The following is an 18,679-nucleotide window of genomic DNA, read 5'->3' on the forward strand; positions in this document are numbered from 1 at the left end:
TGCAGCAGTTGCCGACCCAGAAGCGGTCATCTCTGCGATTCTGCAGGAAGGTTCTGGGTCAGTTGGTAGCCTCTTTCGAGGCGGTTCCGTATGCCCAATTCCACGCCAGGGTACTACGGAGGGAACTGCTGTCACGATGGGACTAGCTTCCGTCATCTCTGGATTACCAGATTCAATTGAGTCATCTGATCATGTCTCCCCTGGTGTGGTGGCTGGCGTTTCCGGTGCTTCGGGCCGGAAAGTCATTTTTCTGCAGGCCACTGGACAGTGGTCACGACGGATTCCAGCCTCTCCGGTGGCGGAGGGACGCTTGGGGCACCCAGTCAGCCCAGGGGCACTGGACTCAGGTGGAGTCCTGCCTACTGATCAACGTTCTGGAGCTCCGAGCAATCAAGCTTTGCCTTGCCAGGTGGTCCCTGGTTCTACAGGGCCGACCGGTCAGGATCCTGTCCGATAACACCACGGCCGTGGCGTAGGTTGATCATCAGGGAGGCACACGGAGTTCTGTTGCAGCGACGGGGGTCGCGCACATCCTTTCGGTGGGCTGAAGGGTCCGTTCCGGCTCTATCGGCCGGGTACATTCCGGGAATACGGAATTGGCTAGCCGACTACCTAAGTCGCACTGCACTGGGCCAAGGAGAGTGGTCTCTCCACCCGCAGGTGTTTTGGGGTCTGTGCCGAAAGTGGGGCACTCCGGGCGTGGACCTTCTAGCGTCCCGTCTCTATCGGTAGGTGCCACGGTTCGTGGCCAGGTTTAAGGACCCGTGGGCGGACGCGTCAGGCGCGTTGGTGGCTCCTTGGGGTCACTGTCGCCTACTTTACACCTTCCCTCCTCGGAAGCTTCTTCCTCGCCTGCTGCGCCGAGTGGAAGCCGTAGGGATTCTATCAGTCCTGATTGCCCCAGATTGGCCGCGTCGCTTCTGGTACGCGGACATGATGCGTCTGGTGGCAGACGCCTCCTAGCGTCTTCCCCTGGGAATTGATTTTCTGTTACAGGGTCCAATCTTCCACCCTGTTTCACAGACACCGGCCTTAGCGGCGTGGCTGTTGAGAGCCAGGGGCTTAAGGACCGAGGCCTATTGGGCTCGGTGGTCTCTACCGTGCTGCCTGCACGGAAGTCCACCTCACGTAGGTTTTTTCCTCATACATGGAAGGCCTACTTCTCTGTGTGTGTGGGGAGATGAACTGGCACTCTCGTACATGCGTTGTGTACAGGATTCTGCTGTCTTTGAAGCAGGGAGTGGTTCAGGCTCTCGCCTTACGTACGGTTAGGAGCCAGATTTCTGCTCTGGCTGTTTTTACTTGCAGCGACCCTTTACATCGCACTCCTGGGTGCGTACGTTGGGTCAGGGGGTCTGGCAGGTGGCCCCTCCAGTGCGCCCTCCATTACCCCCATGAGACTTGAATTTAGTCCTTTCAGTGCTTCGGGATGCTCACTTTGAGGACATTTGGGAGGTTTTTTGTTTATTGTCACAAAAGGTGATTTTATTTCTGGTAGCAATTACCTTGATCAGACGAGTGTCTGTCTGTTCTGGCGGCCTTGTCTTGCAAGGCTCCCTGCTTGGTCATCCGCAAGGATGAGGTGGTGCTGCGGCCGCAGCCGTTTTTTCTCCCTAAGGTCGTTTCGGCTTTTCACTTGGATGTGGACATTGTTCTTCCATCCTTATGTCCTCGGCCGAAATGCCAAGAGGAGGCCACTTTGCATCCTCTGGATGTGGTTCGGGCCCTACGAGTGTACTTGTATGTTACGGTTCCGTTCCGGAAGTCGGGCTCACTGTTCGTGTCGGTGGCTGGCCCTACAAGAGGGCCTGGCAGTCTCGTCGGCCACCGTTCCTAGGTGGTTCCAACGGATTGTGCTTCAGGCCTATGCCCTGAAGGGGCGTGCGCCCCCCTTTCGGGTTAATGGCGCATTTGACCAGGACGATCGGGGCCTCTTGGGCTTTCCGGCATTATGCCTCTGTGTTACAGCGGTGTTAGGATGCATCCTGGTCGTCAATCCACGCTGTTTCAAAGTTTTACGAGGTGGATGTGTGTGCATCTTTTGATGCCTTCCTCAGCCGCAGGTGTTACGGGCGGCAGTTTATGTTTGGAGTTTCTCCGTTGAGCAACTCCGGTTTTTGTTTGGGGTGTAACCTGGTTTGCTGTGTTACTTTCCCACCCCTCTAATTTTTTGACACTGCTTGGGGACGTCCCTAATGTCAATGAAGGCTGTGTCCGTCTATGAACGGAAGAGAAAATAGGATTTTTGTACTCACCGTAAAATCCATTTCTCTGAGTTCATAGACGGACACAGCACCCACCCCTCCTTGGTTTGTACTGCTTGTTACGGACTGAGGCTCCTAGAGCAGGGTGTGGGTTATGCCTGGGGGAGCCACGCCCCCTGGGAGGAGCGGCACAAAGGAAAGGTTTTAACACTTTAAGTGCTGTTAAATTCTGCCTAAACTCTCCTGGTAGGAAGAAGCATAACCCTAATGTCAATGAAGGCTGTGTCCGTCTATGAACTCAGAGAAATGGATTTTACGGTGAGTACAAAAATCCTATTTTTTATAGCACTTTTCGCTGTGAAAATGACAATGGTCCCAAAAATGTGTCAAAAGTGTCCGATGTGTCCACCATAATGTCGCAGTCACGAAAAAAAACGCTGATCGCCGGCATTACTAATTAAAAAAAATATATTAATAAAAATTCCATTAAACTATCCCCTATTTTGTAAACGCTATAAATTTTGCTTAAACCAACCAATAAACGCTTATTGCAATTTTTTTTTTTTTTACCAAAAATAATTAGAAGAATACTTACCGGCCTAAACTCAGGAAAATTAAACATTTTTTATATCTTTTTGGGGGATATTTATTATAGCAAAAAGTAAAAAATATTGAATTTTTTTCAAAATTGTCGATCTATTTTTGCTTATAGCGCAAAAAATAAAAACCGCAGAGGTGATCAAATACCACCAAAAGAAAGCTCTATTTGTGGAAAAAAAGGACGCCAATTTTGTTTGGAAGCCACGTTGCATGATCGCGCAATTGTCAGTTAAAGCAACGCAATGCTGAATCGCAAAAAGGGACAAGGTCCTTAACCTGCATAATGGTCCGGGTCTTAAGTGGTTAATAAAGAGATTGCATATAGTTGTTGTCTTCGGAAAAAATACTGGCTAGGCCTTGGAAATGCTGGTGTTGGTTGAGAGAGAGAATAGTAACAAGTGAACAGGTAGGGTAAAGATCAATCACTGTATTAAAGTAGGCTAGGTTAAGTGAGTGAGTAAACAACATGTATAAACTAGCCAGCAAAAAAGTGAATTGCATCTTTTAACAGATATATAATAATGTGTTAGTTCTCCATCACCTTCCGTATATAGTAGGCCACAGTACCCTCATCTTCTCACCCCTGTGAGTAACATGATTAAATCTTATAGGCTGCCCTCATTACACTTGCTTCGCACAGAAAAGTTTCTATACACAATGAAGCACATTCTTGCCAATTCATTATACACACTTTAACTGAGCCAGCATTTCTGAATACCAATTAGCTATTCAGGGTACAGTCTATTCTGAACATCTTTCCAGGACTTTTGCCCTGCACATCAGTCGTGATTTGTGGCTTGCTTTGTTTGTGGCTGTGAGTTTTAAATTCAAACATGGGTCAGTACCTAGAAAAACATTATAAAACTGTCTTGAGGCAGCTGTAGATTTTGGCATTAACTGGTTTTGTTCCTCTACTCTGAGGCTGTCGGTTAAATTGTTATATTTATACATATTTTATTTAAATAACTTTCGCACGTGATGGATATGTTTGGATGTAGATCATTTCCCATGAAAATGTCTACCAAGGCAATGTACAGTGTCTCACAAAAGTGAGTATACCCCTCACATTTTTGTAAATATTTATTTATACAAATTGGGCACAAAGTGTGAATATTTTGTGTGGCCACCATCAATTTCCAGCACTGCCTTAACCCTCTTGGGCATGGAGTTTACCAGAGCTTCACAGGTTACCATTGGAGTCCTCTTCCACTCCTCCATGACGACATCACAGGGATGGTGGATGTTAGAGGCCTTGCGCTCTTCTACCTTCCATTTGAGAATGCCCCACAGATGCTCAATAGGGTTTAAGTATGGAGACATGCTTGGCCAGTCCATCACCTTTACCCTCAGCTTCTTTAGTAAGGCAGTGGTCGTCTTGGAGGTGTGTTTGGGGTCGTTATGTTGGAATACTGCCTACGGCCCAGTTTAAGAGGAGAGGGGATCATGCTCTGTTTCAGTATGTCACAGTACATGTTGGCATTCATGGTTTCCTAAATGAACTGTAACTCCCCAGTTCTGGCAGCACTCATGCAGCCCCAGACCATGACATTCCCACCACCATGCTTGACTGTAGGCAAGACACACTTGTCTTTTACTCACCTGGTTGCCACCACACACGCTTGATACCATCTGAACCAAAAAAGTTTTTCCTGGACATGATTCCAGTAATCCCTGTCCTTAGTCTGCTTGTCTTCAGCAAACTGTTTGCAGGCTTTCTTGTGCATCATCTTTAGAAGAGGCTTCCTTCTGGGACGACAGCAATGCAGACCAATTTAATTCAGTGTGAGGCATATATTCTGAATACTGACAGGCTGACCCCCACCCCTTCAACCTCTGCAGCAATGCTGGCAGCACTCATACATCAATTTCCCAAAGACAACCTCTGTTTATGATGCTGAGCACGTGCACTCAACTTCTTTGGTCGACCATGGCGAGGCCTGTTCTGAGTGGAACCTGTCCTGTTAAACTGCTCTATGGTCTTGGCCATCATGTTGCAGCTCAGTTTCAGGGTCTTGGCAATCTTTTTATAGCCTAGGCCATCTTTATGTAGAGCAACAATTCTTTTTTTCCATGAGGTGTCATGTTGAACTTCCAGTAACCAGTATGAGAGCGTGAGAGTGATAACACCAAATTTAATGAACCTGCTCCCAATTCACACCTAAGATCTTCCCTCTGGGGAGGGAAATGGCTATTTAGGCCCAGTTTGGACATTTTCACTTAGGGGGGTACTCACTTTTGTTGCCAGTTCTTTAGACTTTAATGGCTGTGTGTTGAGTTATTTTGAGGGAACAGCAAATTTACACTGTTATACAAGCTGTACACTCACTACTTTACATTGTAGCACAGTGTAATTTATTCAGTGTTGTCACATGAAAAGATGTAACAAAATATTTAGAAAAATGTGAGGGATGTGCTCACTTTTGTGAGATACTGTACCTGTAAAGAGAAAAAAGGGAATACTTGCATATTCTGCTGTTTTATGTACCACTCAAAGCTGCTCTGATCTAGAAAAATGTCCCCTGAAGTCTTCAGGAAGACCGACACTTCTGGCTGTGTCGATCATTGTAGCAAAGTCTAATTTCTTCAGATGAAAAGATAGAATAAAATATTTACACAAATGTGTGGTCACACTTTTGTGAGATACTGTAAGTAAAGGGTGTTGTCAGTGTAAAATGTGGATAGCCACATTATAGGCCTTATTTCTTTTTTATATACGGTAATGCAGCCTGTTTGTGAATCACTGACCAAACTGAGGTCCGAATGTGCTTCAAAATAAAAGATGGGTAAAAATTGTATGAAAAGAGTATGATCATGTATAATCAAACCATAATTAATTTCTGAGATATGTAAACAGGAATGTACAGTAGTTATATATACATTTATGTTAATTATACAGTGAACAGGCTGACTAATGATAGATCCTGGGTAATAGGTTGATACCCTCAGGTCGAGAGCAGCCCTCTCTTTTAGCCCTTTCTCAGCCTTTACAAAGTCAAGGCAGTCTTACAACCAAAGCCATTCATCCTTCCTAAGGCAACTCCTCTTAAGTGCTTACACTCTAAAAGTAAAGGTATTGCAAAAGCATTTTCAAGCCTCTGCTGCCCAGCTTTTTAAGGACGACATCATATCTTCTATTCATACCCTTTTCAAAGTTCTACCACATGGGCGTTGAATCTTTTGATGATGCAGATTTCAGCCACAGTTTTTTTGCAGCTCCACGCTGAGTTTGGCTCTGTTGATCCTGTTGTTGTTTTTGGGCCTGTTGGTACAGTTCTGTTTGTCTAAATTGTTGCCCACCCTTCTTATTTATTGGGGATGTCCCAGGGTCTATGACTATTCAGCCTGTGGCCAGTATAGTTCAACTAAAGGTAAAATCTTTTTTTTGTTTTTGTTTTGTACAGAGCTTGAGGGATTAGAACATCTGTCCTTTTTTCATTTGCTGTCTATTCCCTGTAAACTCCACACTGTGGGTTCTCCCCAGAACAGTAATAGAGGCGTGATCTTCCAATGGGTATACCAGTCCTAGTGATCCCTCACCTCACCTAGGGGTGTCCCTCACTTTAAAGTGATTTTCTCTTATTTACCGTTTTAGTTATGGGACAGGAAGTGAAGGGACAATTACCAAACGAGACAGATGGCAAAAAAAAAAACTGACTGGGGTTATAACCCTTTCTTACCCTATTCAAAATGGGGGAAAACATTTTTTTCCTGTAGTTCTACTTTAACTTAATTGTAAACTCTATATTTTAAAATATAGTTCAGGACACAGTCCACAAGTCACCTGAAGCTATCAGCCTATAACCCTGGGTTTATGAATGTTCAGTCTGTGTCCTGTGATGTGCTCCAAGATATGGAATTTACAGGCAAGTCAGAATTCCCTTGATTATGATCAGGACCAAACAAAATGGTTAAATATTTATTTAAAGTGTATTTTCATTGGAGCCAAATTGAGATAACACCTATAACACATATTTGGTATATTTTCCAATTCACAGAGCATAACTGTAAACATATTTACAAATTGCAGCTTACCTTTTTTTAGATGCTCCTTTCTGGAAACTCCAACACGGAAAATTCCTACTTAGCTCTTTGTTTATGAGGTAGCTGGTGAGCTGTGTTTGCTATAATTATATTTGTCTGTCCTCTGCTAACAGATCTCATCTCATTGGTTGTAAACTAGATTTGAACACTGTCAATGACTTCTACATTGTATGGATATTCTGATATTAGTAGTGTTGTCAAACATATTGTACTGTCTTTGCAGTTACTACATCATTATAACACTGTTATAAAGGGTAAGACGTGTTTTTGACACACATGTATTGCTTTATATCTGCAGATAAATTATACATGGGGCCTGGGCAGCTTTATCATGACTTACAGAATCTGCTTCATGATTTGGATGTGGTCAACCAAATTTCACAACTAATATTGCAACTAAAAGGAAACTATCAGGTAGGAATGTGCACTGTGTTTTAAGTGTTTTTTTAGCTCGGTACACACACTTTTTTGTTGTTGTTGTTTAATCAGTGGGCGGAATAAGGAAAAAAATATTCCTGCACCCCCACTGTGCTTTTCTTTTCTGACAGTATTGACTGCTCTGCTGTCAGAATACACTGATCAGCATTGCAGCCACTGATTGAAGGAGGTTTTCCGGCAGGACCATTTGTCAGAAGCAGATCTAACAATCAACATCTATCGAACTGGGAGGACCACACACAGATTGGAATTCTCTGTTGAACCGGCTGAATTTTGACCTGGGTTTACCCACCTTTAGGCCTGTGTGAACAGCAAGCTTTTTATGAAACTTTCAGCAAGCTTTAAGAAGCTTTCTCTAACCCTTTAAAGTGCCCTTCAGCTAATGTTTGTAAATGTTATACACAGATCCTACTGGGAGTGCTGATTGTCACTTTAAGCAAGCTGCTACCAGACTACAGCAGGCTTTGAACCAGCTTCAAGTTATATAGAAGCCAGCTACTGTAGCAACTTGTTTTTTTTTTAACCACTAAAGCCCTGGAAGGATTTGCCCCCTTAATGACCAGGCTTTTTTTTGTGATACGACACTGTGTCGCTTTAACTGACAATTGCGAAGCTGTACCCAAACAAAATGTATGTCCTTTTTTCCCCACAAATGGTTTTCTTTTGGTGGTATTTGATCACCTCTGCAGTTTTTATTTTTTGCGCTATAAACAAAAAAGACAATTTTGAAAAACAAATGTATTTTTTATTTTTTTTACTTACTGCTATAATACATATCCAAAAATATATATATAAAAAAAATGAATTTATTCATCAGTTTAGGCCGATATATATTCTTCTACATATTTCTGGTAAAAAAAAAAAAAACGCAATAGGCATGTATTGATTGGTTTGTGCAAAAGTTATCGTGTCTACAAACTATGGGGTAGATTTTGGGACTTTTATTTATTTTTTATTGTTTTTACTGGTAATGATGGCGATCTGCGATTTTTAGCGGGACTGCGTCATTGCGGCGGAACAAATCTGACCCCAAATTACACTTTTTGGGGACCAGTGACATTATCAATGGGCTAAGTGTGCTCCCAGGGTGTGTTCTAACTGTAGGAGGGTATGGGCTACCAGGGACATGACAGATTGCTGTTCCCGATCACTGTGAACAAAAGATCTGACATGTCATCTGGCAGAATGGGGAATCGCCTTGTTTACGTAGGCAGTTTCCCGTTCTGCCTCTGTGCACCGTGATTGCGTGTTGCCAGCGGAAATCAAATCTGCCAGACCCGTGGGCACGCTCCCGTGTCGGGTGCGCCTGCACCCGCTATTTCCTATGCAAAGACCGACACCTACGGCGGTTTACGCAGGAGAGCCGACCTGCCGCATTATAATGACCGCAAGCGGTTAAAGTGACAATTTGCTTTCCTGTTAAAATCTGTGCTTGACATTTGCAAACTGGAACTGGAGTGCTGCCACCAAAAAAGCCGCATGAGAATGTTAGGTTCTATGCTCTGCCCCTCAGCCTCTCTGGCACACCTGGCAAGTAAATGTTGTTGTGAACACAACAGCAGATGAAGACAAACTGTAGTAAACCTGTTAGTCAGCAACTCTCTGCTCTGCGGGAGTGGCCGGCTCAGGCTCTCAGCGGCTGAGCCAGGTGCTGGTACAGGCATGTGGGCAGATTCCGACTTCACTGTCATGATCTTGCCCAAACCTGGACCGCCTCTGTGATGTCAGCCGACAGCATGCTTCAGCCCGCTCTCTGCTGAAAATGGGGCACAGGAGTGCAGAACGAACTGCACTCCTGTGATCCACAGGAGAAGTACAGCCCAACAAGCTTTGGCTGTACTTCTGATTTAATTGACTCAAATGTGACCTATGTGCTCAGGCATGAAGGGAAATCAGAATGACTTGTTGCAGGTCAGTCTATTTCCCTCAAGCCCTGAAATCAAAGGACCTGAACTTGTATATGTGTGATACAATGAGCAATATACAATCTATAATAAAGTTAGAGTTCCTACTTAACAAGTATGTTTGTCCCTGAGTCACTGCAGGCCTGAATAGGCACTGAAAGTTCCTATTCCTTGTAATAGGGAATATTCAGTAGTCCTTGGAGATGAAGCCTTAAGTCTTCAGCTAGCTCTTTGAAAGGTACTCAATAAGTCCTGGCAAGCTTTTTAAATGTAATATTTCAGCAGGGTGAATTAGCTGGTGCAAAGGGTTCCCCCACAGAGCTTGATAAAGTAAGTAAAGAAACAAAAAAAGGGGGGGGGCTACTGCCTGCTCACCAATCTTGCAACTCCAGGGCCCAAGGGAGATGTTGTCCTGGGACAGGCTTTTTTGGATTGCCCGACTGGCCACCTGAAGGCCCAGCGTTGTCTGTGCGGGCTCACACAAAGCTAATAGGGTACCTGAGGTGATGGGTATGTGTCTGACCATGGACCTGCTAGCGGGGAAGCGCTCACACTGTCCCGGCCAAGATGTCTACCCCTGGAAGCTATCCAGGAAGAAGAGCCCACTTCTCCTGCATCTGCCTTGTGGTCCCTTCTATTTGTTTGAAGGCAGCCTTGTGGTGTTTCTCCATTTTTTACTTCTCTGGGCTTGCTTTTCAGCTGTCCCTGTGCTGGGGTATGTAGTCTGCCCCCAGGGAATTTACATGGGGCCACCTGGCTTTGGGACTATATGTCCCAAGATCCTCTGCTCCTGCTGTTGTCCTCTTAGATTTGATTTTTCCCCCCCCTGCCAACGAGGAAGCAGGAGAGGGAGCAGAGCAGGTGGCGAGTGCTACTCTCCTGTAACAAGCAGTGTGGGAAGGAGAGGGAGGGGAGAAAAATCCCCCACAGCTGTGACAGTCTGTCTCTGTTTGTGCCAGCGCTGCTGCCTGTGTGTCTGGTGGCAGCGGCAGCTGGTGAAGCGAGCTGAGCAGCACCCTCTACAGTGCTTTAAAAGCTTCAACAAAATTGACTAAAAGGGTAAAGGTTACCTTTTTTATTTTTTATTATTTTGTTCAATAAGTCTTTTTATAGGTAAGGCTATATGTGGTTTGGTGCAAAATGAAGCCTGTATGAAACAGGCCTGAGACAACAGAAACATAACAAATCTTTAGTGGCTGTATGCAGTTTGGAATAAATGCCTTTATAATATTTGCTATATTTGCACTACACTTTATGGGTTCTGCATGTGCATCAGATGGGAAGCTAAGTAAGTGTATGCTTTAAATAGGATCAGCAGTTGACTTTTACTAGAGAATATGTTTTAGGCCTTGAGTATTTAAAATAAAAGTATGGGAATCCCCAAAAAGAATCCTACTCTCCTAGATGGCTACAGCACCAATTCTAGCTGCAGCTGTCCCCCACTGGCTCTACCCCAAGAACTGAGCATCCAAACACTGCTGATCGCTCAGTTCTCCCCCTCTGCTCTGAGCAGAGAGCGGTGACTTTCAGTCTCCGGTTCTCTGCCCCTCCAGAGGCTCGCTGGAGCACTGGGCTGTGCAGGGGGCAGGAGAAGCTGGCTTAGGTTCTCTGCAGCATGCTGACAAGAGAGGCTGAGTCAGCTGCTGGTCCAGGCATCTGGGTGGATCCTGACCATATGGTTGATATTAGAGATGGGCTTGGGCGTGTTCAAAACCCCACATGCCGATTTCGCCAGGAAGCCGATACTGCACACAGCTAATCGCAGGCAGTGAGAAATTTCCCAGTCCGCAGCTGCACAGATCAGGAAATGTCTCACTCCCTGCGATTAGCCGTGTGCAGTGTCGGCTTCCTGGCAGGATCTAATCGAGATCTTTCCCGAGCATTGCCTGACTGAAAATGGGTGCAGAATGAACTGCACTCCTGTGATACATAGAAGTATAGCCAAATAACTTTGGCTAAATTTTTCCTTTTAGGAAACATAACCTACAGTCAGTAGAATGTTTTCCTTGTGCTGATTCCCAGTACGGTCGGGGGTTAAGACAACCGAGGGGCTGTCGCAGGCTCTCATCGAGAGAGCCCGACTATGTTAGTCCTTTCAGCCCAGCTGCTTCATATATAGAAGCTGAACTACTTCTATGAATGAATTAGGATCTATTAATGAAGGCTGCATGGATGATAATTCAGTGCTCTTTTAGCCAGCCAGTGTCCACCAATATGTAAAATCTTAGTTTTGAGTGGGCATGTGGTATAGTCTAAACAATTTTTTTAATACATTTTAAATGCTACTCTGTCACCAAATGCTGTTCTTTTATCTCCACCCAGAACTTGAACCAGGTTGTAGCTCAGGATTGGTCTTCGGGTTTACAAAAGCTGATCTTGAAGAAAGAGAATGAAATTCGAGCGGCAGACCGTTGTAGAATTCAGCTTCAGCTTCCTGGCAAACATGACAAGTCAGTGGTATTTTTTTTTACTGAAGATAGTTTTCCAGTTAGTGTTCACATAAAAAACACATTAGAGAAACTGCAAAGCCGTTTTCAATATTCTTTTATCTTATTATCTTAATATGTTCCAGATCAGGACGAGCCACTTTCTTCACAGCAGTGTTTAATACTTTTACCCCTGCTGCAAAGCAGTCATGGATCAATAACTTGCAGATGGCTAAACTTGCACTTGGTAAGTTGCACAGCCTTAAATGTTAACGTTCTGTGCTGATTTTATAGAAACAGTTGTGTTTGAGAGGTATATTAAGTACTTTGTATTTTGTATTTATTTAACGGATTTTGACATTATGATGAGAGAAAATAATGATTCTATAATGGCTATTTTTCTCTGTTAGTTTGTAATGGAGTTGAAAATATGGTCCATACAAACCACTTATAGCAGTCAGTTTGTCAGTGTATGTTATGGATATAACTGCATAACAATAGGAGCATCAGTGGATGCAAATAGGACTAGGCTTCTATTGAAGTAATGGCAGTCGATCAGCATAGAAGCCAAGGAAGTTAAATTTTCAGGAGTAGAGGTCAGCAGTGTTAGCCACCAAACCTCCTTGGAATGAGGTTCTCCTAAAAATAGGTGTGAGTTGTCTAAATATTTTGTTATTGGTTTAGAGCAAGGGTTTGTTCCCAGAGGACATTTTGGAGTCTCTCAGAGAGCACCCTTCTCCTAGAACTACAATTACTGATGACTTGTTCATTCTAAAGCATGGCTAGACAATAATAACCAAGATGTTTATTATGAAAAGTATCTTTAACTTAGATTGTTGCGTGACTGGCCACTATAGCTTTACCCTTTTTCACAGTTCGTCCTGCTGCTTGTGCTTGGTCATAACAGCCTATGTGCAAGTTTGAATCAAAATTTCTTATTGAAATTCCAAATCTTGAAACCACGTAGTTCAACACATTTTACATTATAGACAATTTTAAATGGTTTCCTAGATAACTTTAAAAATACATTTTCCATTACCTTGAAGCTTTTATAGGTATCCTTTATCCTTTTCAGAAGGAATTCTCAGGAAACGAATACAATATATTTAATATAGTTTAAGAATGAAATCCTAAATATGCCTTATAAACTTACTTTCAGAAAACTTGGCTAGATGATTGTGTCATAAGATATTAAAAACTGTATTTTAATGATAGATACTAAAATTATACAGTAATAACCTTCTATTTGATCTGTTGTAAAGCATACATCCATTCCTGAAATCTGCGAGGTGTTGAGCTGCTAAATTAACCCCTTGTCCTTTTTACTTTGAATCCCTTGTTCTGATGTAATGCAAAAAAAGTTGAAAAAAGTTAAACTGACTGGGTCCCACATTTTCTTTTCTGGTTAACTTTATTACAGATGAGGAGAACCAGCTGGGTTGGTTCTGCCTAGAGGATGAGGGAAATCAAGTCAAAAAGGAAAAGCACCCCTTGCTTGTTAAGTATTTGCCAGTAATCATGGCAAAGCAACAAGAATTTAAGGTAAGCCATTTTTAGAACCGCAGACATCAGCATGTTTCAAGGTCATGAAGAGAACCACGCATCCTTCCTGCACAGCCTTTTTATCAACTCCTCTTTGAAAAAGGTTTTATTTTCCTTTATGTAATAACTCCATGTTAACTTGGCATTCAGAGGATGCAGATTGCAGGCTTCCATCTGGCCTTGTCAATAAACGTGTTGTGTACCATCAGTGGTGTCTCACAGATGCCAGTGCACATTCTTTACACGTCAGGCAACAACGTGTGACCCTATTTATAGTGCTCTCTTACCTTCCTCATGATTGATGTCCCTGCAGGTTAATAATATCTACTGTATATGATTTAAGGATATTTATAGACCCAGGTATGGACGTGATGTTCTGTGACCCAATTAGCATTTCCATGATTTATTTTCAGATTGAATGCGCTGTCTATAACCCTGAACATTATCTCAGTAGTGAAAATGATCCAGATACACTTTCCATGCATCATGGGTTTTTGTGGGTAAGTGAACCCTTTTAAAGTTTTTGATTTATTACCGTAGTACAGACAATTATATACTAAATTTGATTGTTTCTTTTGATTAAAAAATATTAAAATACAAACCGCTAGATAAAAGACATAGCATTTTAGTCCATCTATCTGTCCAAAAGATGTTTCCATTAGTATGACTGTCTCCTTTGTGGAGGGGGCATAGATCTTACAGTGTTAGGTGGTAGGAAAAATCTTTTGAAGCATCCCCTAGCTTCTTTTAGACAATGACTTGGAGCTGTTGGAACTGTCTGAGATAGCTCATTCACTGTGCAGGGAGCATTTAGAGAGCACACTCTCAGCACAGAAAAGAGGTTCCTCAGGATGGATATGTGCAGCAACTCAACATTAGTGCCCACCCTGCTATTGCATGTGTACCTACAGTCAGTGAGAACTATGGAACACCCCTTTCCCACCAACACACTAAAGTTGGGTACACATTGACTTTCGGTCAGTGTGTTCAGCAGTCTGTCTGACAAACGCCAGTATAACAACTGGCTTCTGTCAAAGGGAGATGCTGGAAAATCAGCACCTGATCAGCACTCTTAGTGAGTGGGGGGTGTGGACTCTCTATTTCAGAATACAATAGTATTCACAGTACAGGGAGATCACCACACCAACATTGCTTGTGTTGGTACAGCGTTCTGTCAGGCTGCAGTGTGTATTGGGCATATAAGGTCCATTCACACCAATAGACACACATTATAGTGCACAAAATACAAGTGCTGGAGTGCATTGTGCATATGTACTGCAGTGTGTTGTTATAACACAAGGCAGTGTTTTTTTTTTTTTTTAACTCATTATTTTAATTAGTTATATTCATTCAACACTATAGGGTTTGTTTACATTGACTTGGACGTGCAGTCACTGTAGATATGAGGGGGACATGCAATGAAAATAAAAAAACAGCATTTTTGCTTGTACATGCTTTAATGATAATATCAGCAGAGCTTCCCCTCATTTCTAAAGCAACTGCACTTCCAAGTGTACTTGCAGTGCACTTGTAGCGCAAAGTAAATTTGCCTTTAGTAAATCAACCCCATGTGCAGCAGCGCATTGACGCATTTCCGTGCAGTGTTGGAATAAAATGTGTGCCAAAATAATTTTATCACAACGCAGTGCATACACAGCAATGCAGATTGACGTTACCACAAGGCATAAGTGTTAAGCCAACCTCCAAATTTATAGCAATATTTGCTTATTTACAGTTTTGCATATGTTCGCTTTTCACAATTTTTCAAAAAGGCATTTAAAATTTACAATTATCACATGATCTACAAAGTCAGTTGTAACATATTTTTATTCTACTGGTCCTATGCTTTCAGAAAATATATGATTTGGGGGGGGTCTTTTGAAAAATAAAAAAAATTAAATATTGCAAAAATGGTCTGACCACCTTAGGTTAATAGTGGAGCATTATATCCAATACTTTCAATTACATACATTGTGCATAGATACCTTATTTTCTTCCAAATATAAAAATATGTTTGGGGAAAAATAGTGTAGCGTCCTCCTCTAGTTAAGCTATTAGGATTTTTTTTTTTTTTTTTTTGACTGTTATAGTGAATGGAGCAGTGGTTGATTGCGTTGGTCTGTTCAGGGTTTCCTGAGCTGAGGATTTGATTACTCACACCGGCCTCTGGAACAAGTTTCCAGAGCATAGGGCTGGGAGATTCAAATGATTATTTTAATATTTATCATGTCCCAGCCAATCCCTGGAAGGAAGCATCCAGAAGGAGGCTGGGGAGGTGATACATATGTAGGAGGCTTGAACAGAGTGTTCTTTTCCTTTTAAGGGAGGAATCAGGTTCTCTTGTGGCTGTTGCCCCTGGAGGCAGTTCCACTAAGACAATAAACTGCAATCTAGGTCTTATCATCTGCTGGGCTGAGGATCTGGGGAAGTTTGCTGGATGATTACAGTTGTTGTGCTGAAGTTCTTGGCCTGGAGATGGATCTAGTTAATCTCCCCCACTCAGGATCTACCTGTGGATGCTGGGTAGCAGACAGCTCCTGGGATACTGTGAGTAAAGTACTTGCTGGGGATTGTTAGTTGTGAAAGTGGCAGAAAGTGAATTAAGTGCAGAACATTGCTATATGGACTGCTGTGGTAGGGTCCTAGATATATTGGCCATTCCCTGCCACCTCCAGAAAAGCTGCTATTTGAAAGATTCGAGAGAAGTTTGTCATTCTATCATTGTTACTAACCATTTTGGAGTATCCTGTGACTTTAAAGTTAATGTTCTTTAGCAATAAATCCTTAAAGGACACCCCTAGACTGGGTCTGAATTGCAGTGTGCATGGGACTGAGCTTGTGTGACTGTCAGCCTCTGTACTACTTGGGAGAACCTGTCTATTCTCAGAAGCTCCTCTGGGAGTGAGCGCTACAGCAGCATTGTGTGTTGATTCATTTCTGCTGGGCTGGTTGTAGCAATAGTGGTTTCTGTTGATCTCTAGCCTCCTTATTCCAGCCCCCTCTAGTGGACATCACTACCCTCTATGTTGAATGCTGTTGTTCACATTCATGAACACTTGGCTGACTATTGGAAGAGACCAAGAGACAACTTGAAATATTAAATACTTCAGACCCGGACCATTTTGCTGGTCAATGACCGGGCCACTTTTTGCGATTCGGTACTGTGTCGCTTTAACTGACAATTGCGCGGTCATGCGAGGTGGCTCCCAAACAAAATTGGCGTCCTTTTTTTCTCACAAACAGAGATTTCTTTTGGTGGTATTTGATCACCTCTTCGGTTTTTATTTTTTTGCGCTATAATCAAAAATAGAGTGACAATTTTGGAAAAAAAATTAATATTTTTTACTTTTTGCTGTAATAAATATCCCCCAAAAATATATAAAAAAAATATTTTTTTCCTCAGTTTAGGCCGATATTCTAATACATATTTTTAGTAAAAAAAACGCAATAAGCGTTTATTGATTGGTTTGCGCAAAAGTTATAGAGCCAGATTCACAAAAGGGATACGACGGCGTATCTACTGATACGCCGTCGTATCCCTGTTTCTATATTTGGAACTGATCCACAGAATCGGTTTCCAAAAGATAGGGAGAAGATCCGACATGTGTAAGGGACTTACACTGCCGGATCTTAGGATGCAGTACCGCATCCGCCGCTGGGGGCATTTCAAATCGAAATGCCGCTTCGGGTATGCAAATTAGCACTTACGGAGATCCACAAAGCTTTTACGCTTCGTTTTTTTCTCCGTAAGTATTAGTTTGCAATCGTAAAATTAGGGCTGCTTTTACAAGGCCTAAACTGTTTAGGCCTTGTAAAAGTAGACCCTTCTATCCTGCGTCGCCTTTTTTTTTTTTTTTTTCCAATTTTTTTTTTTTCTGCCGCAAATCGTATTTTTTTTTTACGCCCGTCGCGATTCTCAAAACCCGGCGTAACGTAAAACCGCGCAAAGCACTTCGGACTCGCCCCATTTGAATAGGAACGCCTTGCGCCGGCCGGATTTAAGTTACACAGCCGAAAATTTCTAGGTAAGTGCTTTGTGGATCGGGCACTTAGGTAGAAATTTTCCGGCCGTGTAACTTAAATTGAAAAAGTTACGTTGCGCCGGGTTTTTGTGGATCTGGCCCTTAGCATCTACAAAATAGGGGATAGTTTTATGGCATTTTTATTATTTTATTTTTTTTACTAGTAATGGCGGTGATCTGGGATTTATATCGGTACTACGACCTTATGGCGGACACTTCGGACACTTTTGAAAATTTTTTGGGACCATTGGCATTTTTATAGAGATCAGTGCTATAAAAATGCATTGATTACTGTAAAAATGTCACTGGCAGGGAAGGGGTTAACACTAGGGGGCGAGGAAGGGGTTAATTATGTTCCCTAGGTGTGTTCTAACTGAAGGGGGGGTGGTGACTGACTAGGGGAAATGACAGATCGCTGTTCATACATTGTATGAACATGCGATCCTGAAAGGACCGGGAGCTGTGTGTTTACACACACAGCTCCGGTTCTCGCTCTGTAACGAGCGATCGCGGGTGCCTGGCGGTGATCGGGCATGCGGGGGCGAGCAGGGGGCGCTCGCGCGCTCCCCTAGTAGCTGAAATGCAAAATCATGTAATATTATGTGATTTTGCATAGCCGAGCCGACCTGCCGCCGTAAAACTACGGTGGATCGGTCGGCAAGCGGTTAAAATATATCAGAGAACAGTATTGATGAAATGTTCTTTTTAAAGGAACCAGGGAGGACAGAAACATGAGAACTGCTATTACTGACATGTTTTTGAAGGTGCATGGTCCAGGACTGTCATATTTCTCCTTGCTTCGCTGCTTAGTGAGCCACTTTTTTCTGGAGCAAGCATCTGCAAATCAGGTGCTCCAGTTTCTTTTGTGTGCTATGTGTGCTATGTTAGTGGCAGATAACTACATATTTAAAATCAAGTAATCAGTGGAAGCTTCTCTGTTTCTATCCTGTGTTTTCTTGACTCACGGGTGTCATACATGAAAATGTTGCACAATTTTATTTTTCCTGGATATACATTTTCTAGCACTCTTACAACTTTGTAAATTACATTTATCTAGTAAATTACAGACAGTCCACTCAGCTTTTCAATGAACCTCTTAGTTCTAAAGCTCATTCTGTGACATTGAATGTGGAAGATAATACCTGTGAAATAAGAGTTGAATGAAAGAACGAGACCCCTTCTGTTGATGTATAAACAGTGAGTACATATCGAGCTGCGAAAATCACAAGGTGGCTCTTTGTTGTGTGTTTTACTTAGATTGGCAGCTGCACTAATCAGATGGGTCAGATTGCTGTTGTTTCACTTCACAACCGTAGCCCGAAGGTGATCGAGTGTTTCAATGTAGAATCACGCATACTCTGCATGGTCTGTGTCCCCGAGGAAGAAAGGCACAAACAATTAAGCGATGTCCCAGATTCCGAATGTGGTTCTTCTTCGCGAGCACCAGATGTGCCCACGATTTGCCTGGGCATGGAAGAAGGAAGGTAAATGTTATTTATTCT

General features: G+C 42.9%; 1 protein-coding gene across 1 annotated transcript in view; it reads left to right on the forward strand.

Annotated features, from left to right (window-relative positions):
• The window catches only part of ARHGEF10 (Rho guanine nucleotide exchange factor 10), a 212,574-nt gene that overhangs the window by 126,018 nt on the left and 67,877 nt on the right, over positions 1–18,679 (forward strand). The window contains exons 19-24 of the mRNA XM_040349804.1: positions 7,144–7,259; positions 11,510–11,637; positions 11,760–11,860; positions 13,034–13,155; positions 13,569–13,655; positions 18,435–18,661. Of these exons, the coding sequence (XP_040205738.1) occupies positions 7,144–7,259; positions 11,510–11,637; positions 11,760–11,860; positions 13,034–13,155; positions 13,569–13,655; positions 18,435–18,661 (781 nt within the window). The remainder of the gene's footprint in view (positions 1–7,143; positions 7,260–11,509; positions 11,638–11,759; positions 11,861–13,033; positions 13,156–13,568; positions 13,656–18,434; positions 18,662–18,679) is intronic.

This window comes from Rana temporaria, chromosome 4 (genome assembly GCF_905171775.1).
Source record: "Rana temporaria chromosome 4, aRanTem1.1, whole genome shotgun sequence".
NCBI classification, from domain to species: domain Eukaryota; kingdom Metazoa; phylum Chordata; class Amphibia; order Anura; family Ranidae; genus Rana; species Rana temporaria.